General features: G+C 34.9%; 2 protein-coding genes across 3 annotated transcripts in view; one reads left to right on the forward strand and one right to left on the reverse strand.

Moving 5' to 3' along the window:
- LOC106669345 (disintegrin and metalloproteinase domain-containing protein 28) overlaps positions 1-6,853 on the forward strand; it is a 219,276-nt gene extending 212,423 nt beyond the window's left edge. The window contains exons 8-19 of the mRNA XM_014398761.2: positions 318-379; positions 451-615; positions 686-855; positions 913-1,128; positions 1,194-1,292; positions 1,378-1,572; positions 1,643-1,763; positions 1,852-2,009; positions 2,067-2,268; positions 2,325-2,517; positions 3,337-3,466; positions 4,347-6,853. Coding sequence (XP_014254247.1) covers positions 318-379; positions 451-615; positions 686-855; positions 913-1,128; positions 1,194-1,292; positions 1,378-1,572; positions 1,643-1,763; positions 1,852-2,009; positions 2,067-2,268; positions 2,325-2,517; positions 3,337-3,466; positions 4,347-5,865 — 3,230 coding nt within the window. The 3' untranslated portion in view covers positions 5,866-6,853. The remainder of the gene's footprint in view (positions 1-317; positions 380-450; positions 616-685; positions 856-912; positions 1,129-1,193; positions 1,293-1,377; positions 1,573-1,642; positions 1,764-1,851; positions 2,010-2,066; positions 2,269-2,324; positions 2,518-3,336; positions 3,467-4,346) is intronic.
- Positions 6,854-9,277: 2,424 nt separating this feature from the next.
- The window catches only part of LOC106669380 (SH3 domain-binding protein 5 homolog), a 40,780-nt gene continuing 33,668 nt past the window's right edge, over positions 9,278-16,389 (reverse strand). Inside the window, exons 4-10 of one of the 2 annotated variants that reach the window (XM_014398845.2) lie at positions 15,656-15,774; positions 15,388-15,471; positions 12,787-12,999; positions 12,628-12,727; positions 12,400-12,572; positions 12,184-12,288; positions 9,893-10,150 (exon numbers count right to left, since the gene is read on the reverse strand). In XM_014398845.2, coding sequence (XP_014254331.1) covers positions 12,211-12,288; positions 12,400-12,572; positions 12,628-12,727; positions 12,787-12,999; positions 15,388-15,471; positions 15,656-15,774 — 767 coding nt within the window. In that variant the 3' untranslated portion in view covers positions 9,893-10,150; positions 12,184-12,210. Of the gene's footprint in view, positions 10,151-12,183; positions 12,289-12,399; positions 12,573-12,627; positions 12,728-12,786; positions 13,000-15,387; positions 15,472-15,655; positions 15,775-16,389 lie in introns of both variants that reach the window. The other variant, XM_014398836.2, reaches the window with a different exon arrangement.

Raw genomic sequence — 16,389 nt, forward strand, 5'->3', positions numbered from 1 at the left:
AACTTTTCCCTCCAGTAACTCAGTCACGAGTGAATGATTGTCTAAAAAATAAAGAATAGACCTTTCCAAAGACTTGGTTGCAAAGTTAGTAGAGAAGAACAAATTGTTTATTTTCTAAAATCATTAAAATTATAACGCTCTTTGTGAGATTCTTAGTATGACACGTAATCATTTGTTTAATAAATTGCTTAAATACTTTGTTATTTAAAATATGAATTCAGCAAAGGTATGTGAAAAGTACAAAGAAAACAGGATTTATCTATTTTAGTAATTAATTATAATTAAATATGTTAATTGTATTTGTTTCCTTTGTTTAGGATATGAAGGGACCCCGTATGACATTTTAGACTTCTATGAACGATCTCATCATGCAAACCGAGTTTGTGTTAAACCTGTTATCATATACTTGTTATTTTTATATTATTGTTTCATAATGAAATTTTATTATAGGCAAAGAGAAGTCTTCAATCAATCCGAGGGCCATACAACGCAAATAAAAGGTCTAGATATGTTGAACTGGTTTTAGTTGTAGACAATAAACTTTATGAAGCGATGAACAAAAATCTAGATACTGTCCATGCACATACAAAGGATCTAGGAAATATCATAAATTCAGTGAGAATAATATTTATAAATTAATAAAACTTTAAAGTTGTTTTTTTATTATTTGTTTTTGATTTTATAGTTGTACATGCCTCTGAATATATTCATTGCTCTTGTCGGTGTCGTGGTCTGGACTGAATTGGATGAGATTGAACTTTCAACCAAAGGGGACACGACATTGACCAACTTTCTTCATTACAGGAGAGGGAGGCTTGTCAAAGACCATCCGAATGATAACGCCCAACTTTTGACGTAAGGAAGACAATTCAAAGACTTTGTGAACAGATAATGACAGAATGCGATTTCCAGGAGGGTCCAATTTGAAGGAGGCGTCGTCGGCAAAGCGTTGAAAGGCCCGATGTGCACGTTTGAATTCAGCGGCGGTGTCTCTATGGACCACAGCCCAGTCGTCGGCCTTGTGGCCACTACGGTCGCTCATGAAATGGGGCACAACTTTGGCATGGAGCATGACACAAAAGCTTGCGACTGTCCAGACGATAGGTGTATAATGGCTGCCTCTTCAAGGTGAATATTTTAATTATTGACTGATATCTTAATGATATTTTAATTTTTAATTGTAAATTTTCTAGTACTGAATGCCCTACACATTGGAGCTCATGTAGCTTACGTTATCTAGCTGAAGCTTTCGAGCATGGGATGGATTATTGCCTTAGAAATAGGCCAGAAAGGTACAAAAAAAAATTTTCGCCCCCGCTATACCCTATACTGGCAGACTTAAACAGTTTTATATATAAACGGTTTTATTTTTTTCAGCCTATTTGACAGTCCGGTTTGTGGTAATGGTTTTGTTGAACCTGGAGAACAGTGTGATTGTGGTCTGAAGGATCGATGTACTAACCCTTGTTGCAATGCTTCGACTTGCATGCTCCATTCAAACGCTTCATGTGCAACTGGAGAATGCTGCGATCTTTCAACCTGCCATCCTAAGACAGCAGGTCACATGTGCCGGTGCGTCAACTTCTTAAATCTTGCATTAAAAAAATTTGAATCTTGATCTTAACTAATAATTTATAAACAGGTCTGCCGATCATGAGTGTGACCTGCCGGAATACTGCACAGGAGAGTCGGAATATTGTCCAAACGATGTTTACAAAATGGATGGAGAGAGTTGTTCAAGAAGAGAAGCGTTTTGTTACAAAGTGAGATTATTTCATTAAAATATTCAACAATATGAGTTTGTCTTACATAATTTTAAAATTATTTTAAATTAATTATTTTATTTTTAAGGGGGAGTGTCGGAGTCATAATGATCAGTGCAAGCTTTTGTGGGGCCCGAGTGGAAAGTCTTCCAACTTTAGCTGCTACCAATTTAACACTAAAGGGTCTCGCCATGGAAATTGTGGATATAATAGATTAAATCAGTCTTATATTAAATGTTATGATGAGTAAGCAGCATATTTATCACTTTGCTTGATGGTATATTTCAATTTACTTATTTTCAGACATATATTTTGTGGTATGCTCCACTGCATGCATCTCAATGAGAGATTGGAATTTGGAATGGAGTCAGTCTCAATATTAAGCCATTCATTTATCAATGCTGGGAAAAACGTCATACCGTGTAGGACAGCTATCGTCGATTTGGGTATAAACGAAGTAGATCCAGGTTTAGCGCCCGATGGTGCAAAATGTGCAGAGGGAAAGGTACCCTTAAGCCCTGTCGTAAATTTTAAAACCTAAATTGAATCTGAATTTTTCAGATGTGTGTGGGTCAAAAATGTCTTGCTGTCGAATCCCTTACTGCTGGAACGGCATGTAAAAACAACTGCAACGGAAACGGCGTTTGCAACAGTCTTGGTCATTGCCATTGCAACCCAGGATACGCGCCGCCGTTCTGCCAGGATCCTGGAACCGGCGGTTCGGAAGACAGTGGCCCAGCTACCCAACCCAATGGTAACAATCGCCACTTTTACCAAATAAACTCCGACAAAGATTCCTCAATGTGTCTTTTGTACAATTCTGAAATAGTTATTTAAACTCAATTTCCTTTCTATTTCCAAAGGGCCAATTGCTGTGCGCTGCCGAATAAAGGGTGTGTAAGATGTAAAATATGTAGATGAACTTAGATTTTTTTCCTGCATCTGTATAGTTTACTTCTTTTGACTACTTACTATTGTAAAAACAATTTTAATTCAATATTTGGCTTGAGGCAAATTGGCATTTCGCAAACAATTATTAATAATCTTTTGGCAGAGCGCAAAGTAGGCAGCAACTAGTTAATAAAATACTATGCTATTTACGTTATTTTGAAATGAAATGGAATTTCATTTTTACAATATTTAGATGTTAATCAAATTTTATCTTCCCTTATAAAAATATATACATAAAAAAACAAGCACACATCTCCAAAGGTGAACAAATTAAAGTTTTAAACTGTTTGCTAATACTTTTATTATAAAAATAAAAATTGTATCATTTTTGTTTCTTATCTTTATAATTTCAGATTGTACAATCCAATTGAAAACAGCTAACTTTTTTATTTTTTATTTTATTTTAATAATTAAATATTTAGTAAAAATCAACTTGAAATATCAGTTTGAACTGCCATAGACCCAAAAACCCAATTAAATCAAAAATTTCATTCTCTTCCATATGAATTATGTGTTATTTATTTATATAAAGAAGATAAAATTTGTTTACCCAATCAAATATTAGATTATAGTAGGTTTAACCCAGAATGTCATTAACAATTTATTCTCATTTTGTTTCTAGCCCGACGTGAAGTCATAAACGCTTTCTACATCATTTTCCTCGGAATTGTTCCTGGAATCGCATTAGCGTCGCTGTTCATCTACTACATCAAGAGGAGCAAAGTCTTCGGGAAGAGGCCACGTCAGACAATGTATGTACATAAACTACCTCCTCCTTTAACTCAGGAACCGATCTATGAAGAAATAGCTGAACACGATCCCAATAACATTTACGCGGTACCGGCCGACACGAATAACACAATTACATACAAAACGCCTTATAAAAAATATAGTATCAAAGCTGAATATGCTAGGCCAAAGCTAGAAATTTCAAATTCACATTTGATATCCACAACAAGCAAGCAGGCAATGGATTTGCTAAATGCAAATTTAAAAAAGTAATTAATGTTAAATACCAAAAATATCTATTTAATATGTGCATGCTTTAAAACTATTTTCTTATGCGACTGAAAAATATCTCTTGCGCTTTTTAGTAATGGAAAGTCTTTTGCTCAAGTTTTCTACTTTCACTTTGACCCATATTGATTATCAAGTTTCAAGTTCTAAAATATTTTTTATTTCATTCACTTTTAAAGGTAGAACCAATTTTTAAAAAGAGATCTAACTAATAAATAATCATAGTAAATTGAACTTTACAAAAAATTGATAAAACTTTCCAAGAAACCTCTTCTAAATTAATAAGAAATAAAACTAAATCAATTTATTTAATTTTTATTTAAATTTAAGACGTCTTTCATTCTGGTATATGCATGAATGAATATCTGCTTTTTAAATATTTTACAGTAAATTAATTGCAGTGTGTACATAAATTTTAAGTAAAATATGCTTTGTATGTTTGAACCTGAAAAAAATTTGTCACACAACATACAGATAAGAATTCCTACAAGTTTTTTTTGCATAAAAAAATATATACGTACGTGTCACACTTTTCTTGTGTTGGAATTGAGAATTTTATGTTTTCATGTTGTCTGGGGGAATATAAATGTAAATATGCTTTTTGTGTTTTCTCAGATTTGAAAAGAAACATAATCACCTTGGAAATGCTGGAGGTAGACATCAACCAATGGAGATTTCAGGGCCCATGAACGTCGACCACTCAAGAGCCACGCTTCTTCCTAAGCAAGATTCAAGTGAGATCCGAAACGAACTCCTCGGCCAGTTTAAAGGTTTTAGCATTACACCGATTCAGGCCAAGCCTGTTCCTATCCGCCCTGCTCCATCGGCTCCGATTGTACAGACGAATGATGAACGGCCTATTATTTCAAGGCCTGTTCTTGAAGGCACCACTTCTTACACCGCCCAGGAGCTGATGGACAAAAGGCCGAGGATGGCATCGCCTATCAGGCCGGCACCAAAAGTCCCAATGCAGCAACACCGTGTCGAAGAAAAGAAAAAAGATCACCCGACACTAACGAGAATAGCTTCTTTCATGAGAGGGCAAAAATTAGATAAAAATCAAAGGCCAAGGTTGGATAAAGAGACATTGAGGAATCTCGAAATTTCAGATCCAATCCCACAAACTGAAATTGAAGTTCCCAAAGGGACAGTTTCAGTTGAAATATCAAGAGCGCAGAGCATGAGAGAACAGCCTATAAAGCGACCACAACTACCAACTTTCGGTTCAATGCGAGTTCAAAATAAAAGACCTAATAGTATTCCAACTGCATTAAGACCGAAATCACCACCTCCCATGCCTCCAAATTCTACAAAAAATGTTCAAACGTCGTATGATGATTGCCTTAATGTCAACGTCAAGGGTGCTCCTCTTGCAAAGATAGAAGATGACAGTCCAAAAGAAAATATCTATGCTGTTATAGAGGAAAGTCCTGTCGAACAAAGAGCAAATCCGAAACCTTTAGAACCTGCAGATGAGCTTTTGAACGAGATAGTGTCAGAAATCGAAGCCAGGAACACCGAGTCCATTTATTCAGCTTCCACTCTTAAGAAGAAAAAGAAAAGCACTGATGAAGAATCGTCAGATTATATGAACACATCATGGAGTGATATTTCTCCTAATCAACAAAAATCTAGCTCTTCTGCAAGTTCTAGTTCATCTAATTCAGGTTACATGAGTCCAATCAGTACTCAGTCCAAACCGATAGAAACCGAAGTCAAGCCAATCAGGGTACCTGACACTTCTGCTCCATATAAACCTTATAATAGCGCCCTTCACCGTGGTCCATTGGCAAATGCTTACAGAGCACAGGAAAAACCACCGCTGAAGAGGACGAAAACCCCACCGAGTCTGGAAGTGCACAAAAAGCCTTTAAGCATTGCTCAGTCAAAAGATAAAAAGCAACCGACTAAATTGGTAAAACCGGACATCGTTTCATCGTGTGAAGGGTTGAAATCACCAGACGTGATTTCAAGCAAAGAAGATAAAGAAGAACCCAAAAAAGTCCTTAATGGGCGACTGCCCCAGGGCAACAGGCCGGCCGTCGTGCCTAAACCCAAAGCGGTACCCATCATGAGGACCAACTCTAAAGTAGCATCACTACAAAAAAAGTTTGAAAACCAAGCTAATAGATGAATACGATGAGACCATATTTTAAATGTGAAAAACATTTTTAAATGTATTCCCTTTTAGTTTTCTATGAAATCTAACAGGATGAGCAAAGTCTGTTGGCCGAGGATTCGGTTGTGTGATAAAGATAGTCTTTTCTCTTTTCTACCAGAAAATTTTATTTGATTCCTCAACTATTTGTTCCTAATTTAATATCAAATTGATTTTCACCAATCAAGAGACAGACAAGACAGAAAAGATGTAGTTCTTCAATGTAAATATTCACTGTTTAATGTATGTATATAATAACGTGGATGTCCTAATTATTTCCATTTCCTTACGTTGGTTTTTTTGTTGTTGTACTTCTCCCAATATTTAATGTCTGTGTCAGCTTAGATGTTACTACGCAAATTGCATGCTAATTGAATACTAAATTGTATTATCCTGGTCGCTGTTATAACAATTTCTCTTCAAATGTTTTTGGTGCTACATTTGTACATTCTTATTTACAACAAAAAGAAAAAAAATTATTATCTGTTATTATCTGAAAAGGACACTTTTGTGTATTTTAATTGTTGTTGATTATATTTATAACAATGCCAATGCTTGTAAATAAGTTTAAAATGTTCATTTGCTCTCTTTTTAAATTTAAAAAAAAATTGGTTAACACCAGTCTTTTTAATACTTGTAAGATAATTCTTTTTTAAATACATATGTATATTTATTTATTCAACTTAAAAGTGTGCATTAAGCAACTTTAATTTGTATATTTTTACTATAATGTTAAAACAAAACAATTTTATACTTAATATAACATACATATATAAATTGTAACTGTGGCTCTTAAGTCTTAAGTGATGTATCATTAAGCTATTCGATACCAAAGATATTTTATGTGCAAGAGGTAATAAAAAATGTAAACCGTGCTTGTTGGAATACGAGAGCGGGGTGCTTTTTTTTCATTCCCTCCGATTTGATGTTTATAAAAGAAAATATATCGCTATATGTATGAAAACATTGTCGTTATTCAAAAACAGCCTTGCTCATAAACTCCCTCATAAATTCGAATATTAACAAATAATTTCAACTTTATAGAGATAGTTTGATTTGTGTAGATTTTAAAAACATTTATTTCATGCAGTTTTAGCATTTTCTGTTAAGTGATAATGAGTGACAAGTTTTAGTATTTAAATAACAACTAATAAAAATATAAACAAACTTTTATCATACTTTGGCATCTTGAGACAAGCAGTTCAATTCTTCCATGGGATCAATTCATGGAGTTTTACTATTATTATTTTATTGCTAACTATTTCACTTCAGTCCCCCCCCCCAATGAAAAAAGACCCCATTACTTCAAGAAAAAGCGGTAGTCTAAAATTTTGGTAAAATGTTTCTTCTATTTTTGTAAGTTTTTGTTTTACATGCTGGGAATTGAATGTGTGGTTTGTTGAAAAAAAAATCTTCTGAAGTGGTAGTATGAAGGTGCAAGATCTGGAGTGGAATCTTAATTCTAACCTATCTGAAAGCAATTTCCTTTATGTTGGGAAGTGTGTAGTTGGATAATCCAGTTTGAAGGTCAAGGCATTTAAAATTTTGTCTATTAAAAATTTATAGTAAAATTTTTGTAATACAAGTAGTACATATTAGTTATGGTCCAATAAACACCTAGTGGTCATTGCCGACCCTCTCCTAACCACATTATACAATTAAAAACTCTTGTAGGCGGTGCTGACACTCTACATGCTAAGCGATAGGAGGACATTTAGCGCACTTAATTAATTTTTGTGTGGAGAGAAGGTACAACAATAATAATATTCATAAACATTTATTTTTGCTAAATTCACTATTTTTCGTGGTTCGCTTGACCAATTAATAACATTCAATTAATTAAGGTTTTAAGTTGAGATAAAAAAGTCAGTGTCACGAGCGGGATTCAAACCCACGACCTTCGGCTTGATACGCCGTTAATCTACCACTGATCTATCATGACTTCGATCCACTCGGACACCAACTTCCCATCTCAACCCACCTTTTTGAATTTTCCCTCCTTTTTGCCATTTTTCAAATATCGTGTAATCGGATTGGATTCTCGGCGACAAATGAAATGGCCACGGAGAGCTTTAATGAAGTGTACTTCATTTCAATTCATTAAATTCACTATTTTTCGTGGTCCGCTTGACCAATTAATAACATTCAATTAATTCAGGTTTTAAATTGAGATAAAAGTCGAAGTCACGATAGATCAGTGGTAGATTAGCGGCGTATCAAACCGAAGGTCGTGGGTTCGAATCCCGCTCGTGACACTGACTTTTTTATCTCAACCAAAACCTTAATTAATTGAATTTATTTTTACACTTTACTGGTCTGTCTTAATTGACAAAGCAAACAAACAAGTCCTTCACAACTACTCTTGCCAACATTTCCACATCCTTCACCTACTTCAAGTTACTCCTTTCCACTGCTTCCTGGAACTCGACAGTTGGCTCTATTCAATTCCATCTCATTTGCTGTCTTATTTCTGGCTCTGGCTGACTGAGTCACTGAGTGAGTGTGTGACTACGCTTCCAACTGGGTTCTCTTCTACTGCTTCTGAGATACTCGACCACTGATCATTCTTCATCAGGCTTCGACTCGTCTCGTTCCTCGAAAGTTTACGTTGTCTGACTGAGCCCCCTTAGACACTGCTTCTGAGACACTCAATAATCGCTCATTTGCATCAGGCAGCTCTTCGAGTCATCACTCTACTCTATTTGACTCATCGCAGACAACCCTTGATCACTGACATTGTGTCTATGGCTGACAGCTCTATTCAACACTGCGACACTGCTTTCAAGGCACTCAATAGTCACTTGTTCTGCATAGGGCTGCTCTTAGCCAGTCAACTTTATTCGACTCGTCTTGGTCCACAACAGTCCACGTCATTTCTCAACCAGTTGTTCACTTACCCTCCGTATGGCTGAATAAGTGTCCATCACAGCCCTGCTTCCTGAGTCAACTTGTCCTCCTTAAAAAAATTGTTATTTTGTTACCTACTGTGTCGGCAAAGCTTGACAAATTCAATCAATGTCAAATTCACAGCCTAATTCATGCCCATTGCGATGCATAGGTCAGCAGGGACTCAGTAGAGCTCATCATGCAAGCTTGTAGTTTTCTGCATTGGAAAATATGCTCAACCCTTTTTCTCTTGATGTATAATGGGCATTGATGAGGTCTCATTCAACAAATGTCCATGTGTAAGCCTAGTACGACCTATGTGAAGCCTCTTAAGTTTGGCAAATAATGGGCATTGATGAGGTCCATTCAACAAATATCCATGTGTAAGCCTAGTACGACCTATGTGAAGCCTCTTAAGTTTGGCAATTTCCTTCTAGACCTGCCCTCCGTGGACTAAGGATTGTATTATAAGGAAATTGGTTTCATGAAAAACACACCTCAGCAATTACACATTTTATTATCTCATTTTAATATCTCCTGTTACAACTTTATTACACATTAACAAGTTTAATAAGGAGTCGTAATTTTTTTACGTACATACTTAAAATAAAGTTACTGGAAATTGATTTTAAGAAAACTTTTAAAAAAATCTTAAAATTATGGCACAACAAACAAAATTAAGGCAAGATTTGTTTTTCCAGCATCTACAAGGAAAGGAAAAAACGGAGTAAAATGTAGGTTATTTACAATCTACAGCTCTGAAATTTTCAATTCAAATACAACAACCTAAATAAATATCACATCCTATTAATATATTAATAAATTAACTTAAAGCTTCAACTATTTTCTCTTTTAAAATATTACAAAAATAAGCTGACTGATGTCAGAGGAAAAGAAAACTATGTATAATAAATTTTTCAACTGTTAATTTGAAATTGCTAAACAAAAACAAAACAGATCATTGGCCTATTGATAAATTAGCCATAATTGTTTTTTGTCAATTATCACATTTTCTCTTTTTCTTTTAATAAAAGATTTTATTTTAAAAAAATCACATCATCGAGGAAAAGAGATACAATTTTCCAAGTACAAAATATAAGGGAGAATAAAGTTACTCGTCTGTTGGATCAATCAGGTAAGAGGGGTAAAATGAAAACATCGACAATTAAATTCCAGATGCACCGGGGGTTGAGTTTCTTATTGGCGTCGAAGCTTTCACCGCAAGCGCCTTAAGCTCTTCGTTGGCTTCTTGCTGCAACATGGCGTTGTCAAGGCGGGATATCGCCTCGCTTAACTCCGTGGCCCAATCGTCTCCTCCTTTAGGCGCCTCGATCACGGCCAAATCCCTTACTCTTTGCCTCAATTCTTCCAAATCCTAAAAAAATGGAAATTTTTTGTTACAAATAGAAGCTTAGACGACTGGGAAAGCATGCTATGGGTCCCATCCATTATTCAAGCCATTAGTTCTTCCTCCAGCCCACAATTTGCATATGTACACAATGAAACATTTATACTTTTTTGTCGTACTTTTTCCCTGGACATGCCTGTGTTTCTCCCACATTTTATTGCCCGTATTATTCCCCAGAACATGAATTTTAAGTGCCAAATACCATTTTAACAGTAAATACGTACATATTTAATTTCCACCTACTTTAGCTGAGGTGCTTGTTGTTTGTTCGCCTTCAATCATTCTGATCTGCCCCTATTTTTGCTTATTTTGACTATCATGTGTCGCCACTTTTTGTGGACAAAAGTGTCAAGAATAGGCAAACCAGAGATGATCGAGCTACATCACCGTGCAAACCTCAACACAAAATTCCCTGCTGAGGTTGTCAACTTTAAGCTATGTGAGTTAGTACTAAAAATAAATGTTTTCATCTTAATTTATTTCATTTACATTACTTCATTTGTTATAAATTTAAGCTCCAATCGACATATATTACACATAAAATATATTAAACCTATCTTTTCATAACAATCCCATGATAACGAAACTATGATTTGTTTTAAAAAAAATATAAGTAACAAATAATATGTAATTTTATAACTTCGGTTGTGTCTGAAGAAGGCTTGGCTTCACAAAAATCACCCAGGCCCCACACTGAAGAGGGCGACATGCCTTAACCTATCTAACAGACTAGCGTAGTGATGATAGGTCAAAATGACCATAAACGATCAAAATGCAAATTATTTGTTACTTACATTCGTCATTACTGATCATTTTGGTCTACCTATCCTCACTGATTGTGAGTTCGTTGGTCAGATGCGTTTGGGCATTTCATAATCAACAGTGTTGGGTCTGGGCAAATTAGACGTAGTTTCTCACAAATCACCAAGACAAAACACTGAAGATGCAAAATGCCGAAATGCATCTGACAGATTAGCCCAGTGATGATTGGCCAAAATGACCATAAACGATCAAAATACAAATTAATTGTTATTTACATTCATCATTACTGATCATTTTGGTCCACCTAACCTCACTGGAGTCATTGGTCAGATGCGTTTGGGCATTTCATAATCTACAGTGTTGGGTCTGAGCAAATTAGACTTAGTTTCTCACAAATCACCAAGACAAAACACTGAAGATGGCAAAATGCCGAAATGCATCTGACAGATTAGCCCAGTGATGATTGGCCAAAATGACCATAAACGATCAAAATACAAATTATTTGTTACTTATATTCGTCATTACTGATCATTTTGGTCCACCTAACCTCACTGGGTTCATTAGTCAGATGCGTTTTGGCATTTCATCATCTTCAATATTATGCCTGGTTGTTTATCTGAAGCCAAGTCTCCTTCACCTAGATCCAACACTGAAGATAACAAAATGCTGAACCCAACCCAATTAGGATAAGACGACCAAAATGATACGCAACGACCAAATTTCAGGTTCATCATCCCTCAGACAACATAGAGAAGTAAAACTTTATTATGCCCGATCAATCTGTTCTGCCTTCTCGCTCATTTTTTCTGCCGAGATGTTTCGCAGATCAGGATGATCGGAGACGATCTAGCACAGGTTCATCACCTCCTCCATCTCACAACAAATATTAAACTCAAACCCAAAATAGTTGAGTTTCTGTGGCAGACATGCAATTTGAAGTATTTCATGCATGCTAAGATGAGTGTTATTGAAATCTGGGTGCAATGTATTCTTCAAAATCTATCTCAAATGTAGATGTTTAAAAGAATTGCTGTAGGTAATGTACTCAGATTTTTTTTATATTCTCTTAGCTACTAGTAAATAGTCCAGTGTCAGTGAGATGACAGGTCAAAAAGCCCACAAATAAATTTTACTATTATTAGACCAATTGACTCTATCAATCATAATTGTGAGTACAGAAATGCTGTTAGTATCCGTGTTGTTTTGTTAATAATTTAAGAGCACGTCAAATTACTTACGAGTAAAGGAGAAAAAGTGCTCTTATATCATAATACTAGCGTATTTAATTGATGTTCTATCCCTTTACCAAATTCCGGTTTGACGATAGTTTGAATTCTCCCTTTCTGCAATATAAAAATGCGGTTGATTTCTTTTTGTAGCTGAACAGTTGAAAGGCAAGACCGGTCGAATTTTACCATCCCCAAAGTGTTTAAAAAATTTAAGTTCAAACCCACCTCTTCTAACGGTTCAATATCGAGTTCTTCGTTATCCGATATTGCAGAAGATGTAGCCATGCTGAGACTGCCCAAACTGCGTAAATCTGCCCTTTCCATTTCTTGTTCTATATCCCAGCAGCTTCCAACCGCGCCATCGCAATCGGCGTCTTCCTTCCGTTCAAGATGAATGTCTACAAAAATAAACCGTCAAATTTAAAAATTAATAAAAATAATCGATAACCTTACCTTTCTTTATACAAGGAATTTTCTTTTTCTCTTCACACTCAAGTTCAGCGCCCACTCCTGGTTCCCTCGGGCCAACAGGTGAAGGACTTACGCTTCCGCTCTGTTAAAATATATAATGTAACAATTTATGATTCTCATAAAATGTTAATTTTTATTTACCTTATCCTTTCTTCGGGAGTGAATCTCTTCTGATATAAGTTCAAGTCTCCTAAGCGATGCGGAATAATCAGACTTTGCTTTCGCGATCTCGGCTTGGACTTGATCGATCCGTCGCTTCTGAGCGTCCAACTGACCTTGGCAAACTTCTTTCTCCACAAAGTACGGTTTGGATTTTATAATACTCCTTTTAAGTTTCCCCTCGAGATTCAGGACCTAAAGCAATTTAAATATATTTACTCAATAGTCATTGTTATAAAAATTAAAAAGAAAAAGAGGAAAAGAATTACAATGACAATGTACATCCTGTAAGAAACAATTAGTTTACATCACTCTTATCACACAAAAGATCGTTTGCATCCCTGGTTTCTCATCCTTGAAAGCATTTCAAAAGGAATGCATGTGAAGTTTCCCAGGCTGCGTGTTTTAAACCATCCTCATGGGAATGAGAAAAGGCTGAACTTCTCTGTTTCTCACAGATACACTTTTACTTATTCTTTGTTATTTGGTCAAGCCACGTGTAAAATAATTGACTACCTTGTTTATTTATCTTTCGAATGTCAACCATGTGAAAACCCAATGAAAGAACAATAAAAACAAAATATTAAAGAAATATAGAATGAATTAAGATAATCTTCTATTTTGACTACTGAATTAATTTTTTGAAGCAACTACAGACTTTTCGTTGTTGCAAAAACTTGCTAAAAATTAAGGTCAAACTCTTATTATTTTTTAAATATTTTCAACCATCATCATAGAATGAGAGAAAATCTATTCCCAAAGATTTTCCTTTCATTTTATTATTTTCTTATTTTGTCAAGTTCTCAAAAATTAACTTCCAGGTTTTTATTGAACTATTATCAAACTTATGTGTGTAAAAACCCAATTTTCAAACTAAAAAAATAAGAATTATCATTCTTAGTTCTACGACTAATCATTCAATTATTATTATTGGTATTACTTTTACTGCTTATTAAAAATATTTTTTTATATTAATACAAACTTGATTAAATATCCAAATATGTTGAAAATTTGGGCCAAAGTCAGGATAGAATTGTTTTCAACAGTATTCATGAGAATAAAACAAAAAAAAAGTCAGGCTTCTTTGTTGTCCACAGCCTCACTTTTACCCATTCTTTCACATTTTCTCTTATAAAGAAAATGACTCCTTTGTCTATTTAACTTTCTAATGTCAAATTAACATGAAAGAAAAACAATTTTCAGGACAATAAAAATAAAAACAAGGATAAAAAATAAGTGCTGAATTAAAGTATATTATGTTAAATCAGTTTACTTTGTTTCTGGTCATCCCGGTCTGCCTACTTTCGCTTGACAGACCAACCTCCGAAGATGGCAATAAGCACAAACGTATCTAACAGATAAAACAGATTCAAGCTACAGCGTATTTGAACAATGGAAACAAAAGAAAATAATTGTATGAAGGAATGAAAAGTTTATTTTAAATTGAGAAGTGTCTTACAAGACATTAAAGTTTAATGGAAGAATAGCTGAACACTAACACAAAAATATTCAGTCTAGGCTTTTTTTATAACTATTTTGTTGCAAACATTTCCAAAATCCAAATTTTTTGAAAATTTAGATAAGAATTTTTTTCTACTGTCTCTATGACGATGAGAGGAAAAAGGTCGGGTCCGCTGCTCTGTCCCATGTTGATTCACTTTTACTTATTCTTTGTTTTTTTCCTACTCTATAAAAATTTTAACTTTCTAAATGACAAACCCAGGTTAAAAAAACACAAAAAAAAACAACAACAAAAAAAAAGCATTTTAAATATATAACTGTTGATTTATATAACATATTATTATGTAACTTGATCTTTACCGATCATTTTGGTCTGCATATCCTCGCCGTATTGGTCTGTCAGAAATGCATCTACTGACCAACCTGACGAGGGTAGGCAGGCCGAAATGATCCGTAACAGCAAAATTACAGGTTCATCACCCCACAGCAGACCACATAGAGAAATCTGTCTGCTTCATTTCCGATCATCTGGTCTGCCTATTTTCACTTGACAGACTAAACCAGTGAGAATCATGAAGATTCAACAGTGTATGTTAAATATTGCTAATAGAAAAATGAAAAAATTATTTCCAACAGAGACTTTAGTTTAAAGAGCTAACAAACATATTATTAAGGAATAGGCCAGTTAGAAAGAAAACACTAATAAAATATTCCTTTAATTTTAACATAAGTTTTTTGTCAAGCATTAGTATATTCTCTTTTTCTACGAATAAATTATCGATTTAAAAAGTTAACAAATATTTTATCTTTTCACTATTTTGAAAGCTACAGTTTCAATAAAGAAAACCTACAGAAACAGATCAAAAATGGCAAGTACATTGTACATTTTTTTTTTTATGGTTGTGTATTTACAATTATAATTAAAGGCTGATCACTAATTTTATTGAAGCTTAGAAAACTCAAAATAAAAATGCAAACAATGCTTTATTATAAAGTTTTGTTGCAAACTATCCTAAATGTAGAAAATTTGGTCTTTGTTGATTGATGCCTCCCCACCACTAATCGTTTGTAAATATTTACAAAAATAAATAAACAATATATGTATATGTAAAAAATATTCACCCTCTGCTCAGCCATGTTGAATAGCGTCGCTCGTTTTTGGTGCTCCCTGCCTTTTTCGGCCCGGTTGTACTCAGCTTCAGTGACCTGCAGAAAGGTAGGGGATTTACTCGTTATAAAATTGTTCTAAGGCCTAAGCCACAAAGGCATTTTGTAAGTGTGTTTCGTGTTGAAATTGATGGCCGGGTTTCGGCAAGAGAAGTGTGGGCGGAAAATTACCGAGGAATAAACTTTTATCTGAAGGGGTCGGGGATCGAGGTCGGCGTCTCACCTTGGTCGTGGCGTGGTTCAGCATCTCTTGCCAGGCGTTGTCGAACGTCCATTCGTGCTGTTTGCTGAGGAACCGGTCCTCGGCGAGGGCGACCGTTTCTTTGGCGGCCTGGTGAATTTCTGAAATTAAAACCCTATAGTGTACACCAAAGAAACAACTTATCATGTAAAAAAACGTAGAGAACAATATGACCATCAGACAAAATTTGACTTCTCAGTGCCCTGCAAGGTCGCCTGTAATCAAATTTGATCAATACTGGTCAATTCAGGGAAAAGAAATTTGAACGTTCAGCACAAACTACATAGGCTTCAACAGGTACATTATGTCACAATAGTACAAAATTTCCAAAAAGGTTTTGATCTATGTGAAGAAAAAATAGGGATTTTTTCTTTTTCAACAGTATTTATTTCTATATTATAAGTAAAATTCTTGGCATGTACAAATTGAAAAAAACTAAGGCAAATCTGAAACTAAGCACAAGGGTGTGAAGAATCACCCAGTGATGACACTTCTACCAGGGTCTATGTGCCCAAAAGGTGCTATTGCCACTTCAATCTCCTTGTGGGACTATTGGGGATAGTTCGGGATGTCAGGTTTAAAACAAACGGTTTGGGATGTAATGAAAGGCAGTTGTAGAATTTTAAGTCATCAGGATTTTATGACATCTTTGGCAAAAGGAATTTTAAGGTCACTGGGATTGGAAGATTTTCGATGATAATTAGAATGTTTGGTTG

Source organism: Cimex lectularius, unplaced genomic scaffold (genome assembly GCF_000648675.2).
Source record: "Cimex lectularius strain Harlan isolate CLEC.00 unplaced genomic scaffold, Clec_2.1 scaffold147, whole genome shotgun sequence".
In the NCBI taxonomy this organism is placed as follows: Eukaryota; Metazoa; Arthropoda; class Insecta; order Hemiptera; family Cimicidae; genus Cimex; species Cimex lectularius.